Source organism: Hyla sarda, chromosome 3 (assembly GCF_029499605.1).
Source record: "Hyla sarda isolate aHylSar1 chromosome 3, aHylSar1.hap1, whole genome shotgun sequence".
Lineage (NCBI taxonomy): Eukaryota > Metazoa > Chordata > Amphibia > Anura > Hylidae > Hyla > Hyla sarda.
Window position 1 is genome coordinate 179,393,428 of NC_079191.1, and position 4,424 is coordinate 179,397,851.

Here is a 4,424-nt window from a genome sequence, read left to right on the forward strand (position 1 = left end):
GGTCTTCCTTTCCTGGGGCGGTCCGCATGTGAGCCAGTTTCTTTGTAGCTCTTGATGGTTTTTGTGACTGCACTTAAGGACACTTTCCACCTAGAATATGACATATTTTCAGTTGTTTCACACTTTTTTTTGTTATGTCTATAATTCCACATGTGTTAATTCATAGTTTTGATGCCTTCAGTGTAAATCTACAATTTTCATAGTCATGAAAATAAAGAAAACTCTTTTGGTCAGTACTGTGTGTGTGTGTGTGTATAGTATGCGCATACATACACAGTCATGGCCGTAAATGTAATATATATGGATGGATGGATGGATGGAGAGAGAGGGAGAGAGAGGGAGAGGGAGATATTTAAAAAAAAATATATATAAATTAAACTTTTGTCATTAGTTAGTTTTATATTAAAGTCAATCACTTGTTTCCTGTTATAACTGGTTTCATGCTTCTCCACTGCAGTTAAGATATGGAGAGCCCACGCTTCGAAGAGCTGTTCCTCTGGCTCTGGCCCTCATCTCTGTCTCCAATCCAAGGTTGAATATCTTGGACACATTGAGCAAGTTCTCCCATGATGCAGACCCTGAAGTTTCCTATAATTCCATCTTTGCCATGGGCATGGTGGGCAGTGGTAAGCAGTTTTGTATTGTGTGTGTGTCTGTGTTTGTTTTTTTTTTTTGTTTTTTTTTTATTTCTTTTCTTTATAGAGATATTGATTTAACTTATTTTTCTATGCTTGTAGGCACAAACAATGCTCGTCTTGCTGCTATGTTGAGACAGTTAGCCCAGTATCATGCCAAGGATCCGAACAATCTGTTTATGGTGCGACTAGCGCAGGTAGATAGTCTTCACATTGCTCTGCTTGAAACATTTTATTTCCAAATATAGTGAACCCATACAGTATGTGATATTGTGTGAAAGGTGGACTGCCCCTTGTTATATGCTCTTAGGTAATGGTTAATCTCTGTCAAATATTGCTATACTGATTTTAGATTGTGTATAATTTCTCTGTATTTCTTAGGGACTCACTCATTTGGGAAAAGGAACTCTCACACTGTGCCCCTACCACAGTGATCGTCAACTCATGAGTCAAGTGGCAGTGGCAGGATTATTAACTGTCCTTGTGTCCTTCTTGGATGTTAGGAACAGTAAGTAGTTAGTTGTCTATTAAATGATTTGTGTGTTTGCCTTCTATGTATATACTAACTTTCTTTTTATTTATCTATAGTTGTGCTGGGCAAGTCACATTATATACTGTATGGTTTAGTAGCTGCAATGCAGCCACGAATGTTGGTCACATTTGATGAGGAGCTGAGGCCTCTACCAGTTTCTGTCAGAGTTGGACAGGTAAGTTTTCTGTTCTGCTTAGTGCTGATAGAAAACGGCCATACTTTGGAAAGGAAAAAAAGCAGACAAGCCAAATTTGCATGCATTCTGCCCCTTGTCTACCTGCCAGTTAGGAGACTGGTGACTACTTAGTATTGCAGTGGCACACAGAATATTTCAAGGGTACTACTGCATAGTGGACCATACATTCTAGGAGACTGTTAGCAGTGCCCACTAATATTAAACACAAAGGGGGATTTATTAAAGTCTGTGCAATTCTCATTAAGTGGGTGGGGCTTGACAAAGAAGCAGCAATTTGCACAAAGGGGGCGTAGTTGCCTAGCAAGCTAAATGTACTACAATTTACACCATCTAGCAGGTGTAAATTGTAGTGTGGATCTACACTAGCTCTTAGCTGACATAGATTTCTTTTTTTTTCAGGCTGTCACACAGCACAGCCTCAGATGGGTCTCGATTTATGAAAAGATATTAAACTCTGGTCTAATTTCCTACAATTTGTCTGTTTTATTTTACCAAGTATTCCTATCACAAGTTTATCCTTTACTCATTGAGGTTTTTTTCTCATTGTATAGTGTAGACATTATTGTGAAGTCGGCATATATATATATATTTGTTTGTTAAAATGTTTTAATTCCTTTTTGCAGGCTGTGGATGTTGTTGGCCAGGCTGGCAAGCCCAAGACAATCACAGGATTCCAGACACACACAACACCTGTTTTGCTGGCCCATGGTGAGCGGGCAGAACTGGCTACAGAAGAGTATCTGCCTGTAACCCCCATTCTAGAGGGATTTGTCATCCTACGAAAGAACCCAAATTATGATGTGTAGTGCTTGAGAAATGTGTGGGGAGGCAATATTGTGGGATCATGGGACTAGTTGTGTTTTTTTTGTTACTAAATCTTATTAAATAATTTCACAACCATACCTACACTCTGGATTAGTAGTGTCTCCCATCACCAGGTCACTTATTTAAGTAAAGGAAAAGGGGGGGAAAAAATGTCATTCCAGGCAGATCGCTTATTGGATTTTACTTCCCCATTCAACAGAACCAAATCCAGATGGTTACTCTGCTGCTGGTAACTATGTGGTTATATTACATAAGTGAGTGTCTCTGTGGATCCACCTAGACAATGAGCATCACTGGATCAATCTGGTTTGATTTTGAGGATTTTGTTTATAAATTGTATTTTTAATGGATTGTATCAGACTTTCAGTCTCAGTACAGAGTCTCGTTTGAATACACTGTGTCATTTTATTCCTTCTATACACAGGCCACATGGAATTGGTTAATATTATGTAAAATTCTCAAAGTACTTTTGTGTATACAGGAAGTGATGACTGGAAGTAAAACTGTTATCATTTACAGCTACAGAAAATAAAATGAATTCCGTTTCTATGGGTGGTGAGACGAAATATCATGACTTTTTGTTATTTTTCTTTATTGTTCAGTGTAATTTAAAGCTGTGGTAACCTTTGGAATATGGGGAGAACATACAAACTCCATGTGCATGTTGCCCTTGGCGGGATTTCTACCCAGAACTGTAGTACTGCAAGGCAACACCTTGATTAGGAAGGGGTTAATTCACTTTTAACTTTTTTCTTTTTTTAAGTCCCCATAGGGGCCTATAACATGCAATCTTACGATTGCATACACTGTTCAATGCTATGTCATAGCATAGCATTGATCTGTATTATCGGTGCTCTGCTACTCTAGCCTGCCATGACTGGCCAGAGCCTCAGAGCATCGATCGGACACAGTGAGCGGAATGTCTGCATAGAGATTCTCCGTGCGGACATTCCATTGTGTGAACGTAGCGTAATGCTCATGTCTGTTCTGCTTCTAAATACACCTAAACCTCTCCCACAAACCATGCATCACTGATCACAATGGGAAATACACATCATAGTTCATACAGCATGTATTCTTTCCTAGATGGTTGTAAATACATGTTGCATAAAAATAGAAGTGATGTCCTTTTACTGATGTGTACTTGGGGTTGTGCATTCTTTAAAATCGGACAAAAAAATCCTGATCGAAGCCTTCATAAAAACCTTGATCTATTCTCATTCGAGAACGCCCTTCAAATGTAAATCTGACTCTTCAGGCTCCTTTCACCATGCCCTGTCCTTCATTTACAGTTTATTTAGCTATTGAGCTATTGAGTTTATTACAGCCCGGCATGATGCAGGTGACTAAAAGCTGACTGAAGACTTCATTAGGTAAGTTCTTCAGACTAAGGTGACTATTTTCCCTTCTTTCTTTCAGGTACAGGACTCTCAACCTCTGGAGACCCCCCTTTTGGAGCCCACTCTCTTTATTGTTTCTAAGGGAATCCCTGCCCTATATATTCTACATTTTTACTTTCATTCAGGACGTATATCTGTAGTTGCAGTGGTGTAGGACTGTTTTGTTCCCCTGCCCCCTCTCTTTCCAGCACAGCCTGTGTGCAGACACCGGCACGTCAGGGAGCGCGGTCTTTCCTCTCTCTTACCGGCACTGCCTTTTTGGCACCGGCCCTCCTGCTTTGGTCGCATTTATGTTAGGCGACCGGAGCACAGGGTTCAGAGCTGCCAGCTGTGTTTTCTCTTACTCGGGGAATGATAATGGCCGCGGGCTCCTTCTCCACTAAAGCTCTTCTCGTATCATATGCAGGACCGCGAATTTGCAGGTTTATCTGCCAATCAGCGCTCTGCACGTTCGGTACTCTGCTCTTAGGACTAATGGGAGGCGCTCTAACTTAAATCCAGAACCCCGCTTCTCATTGGTCCTGAAACCCTTCCCTCCTGTCTTCCCTCAGCTGCAGAAGTTCTCCTTTCAGCTGCTGCTTTTTGCCAGGGACACAGATGCTGGGTTAGAGTGTTTCATAATTTTTCCCTGCTATGTCCGTACCCAGAACTATCCGTCCCTCTAGACAGGTATCTGGGGCCTTGGTCACCTATTATACTTGTAAGGGCTGGGGGGCATGACAGAAAATAATTGAGAAGCACTGCTCTAGAGAGACCCGCTCTCCCTCTCCATATGCTAAACGCTCCCACAACCGTAATAGGGGTATTTCCTCTGACTCATCTTCAGAGTCTTCTAG

The 4,424-nt window shown here is 41.1% G+C and overlaps 1 protein-coding gene across 1 annotated transcript in view; it reads left to right on the forward strand.

Annotated features, from left to right (window-relative positions):
• PSMD2 (proteasome 26S subunit ubiquitin receptor, non-ATPase 2) overlaps nt 1-2,754 on the forward strand; it is a 58,120-nt gene extending 55,366 nt beyond the window's left edge. The window contains exons 17-21 of the mRNA XM_056565654.1: nt 458-626; nt 738-832; nt 1,017-1,143; nt 1,224-1,342; nt 1,987-2,754. Of these exons, the coding sequence (XP_056421629.1) occupies nt 458-626; nt 738-832; nt 1,017-1,143; nt 1,224-1,342; nt 1,987-2,169 (693 nt within the window). The 3' untranslated portion in view covers nt 2,170-2,754. The remainder of the gene's footprint in view (nt 1-457; nt 627-737; nt 833-1,016; nt 1,144-1,223; nt 1,343-1,986) is intronic.
• Nucleotides 2,755-4,424: the final 1,670 nt, after the last annotated feature.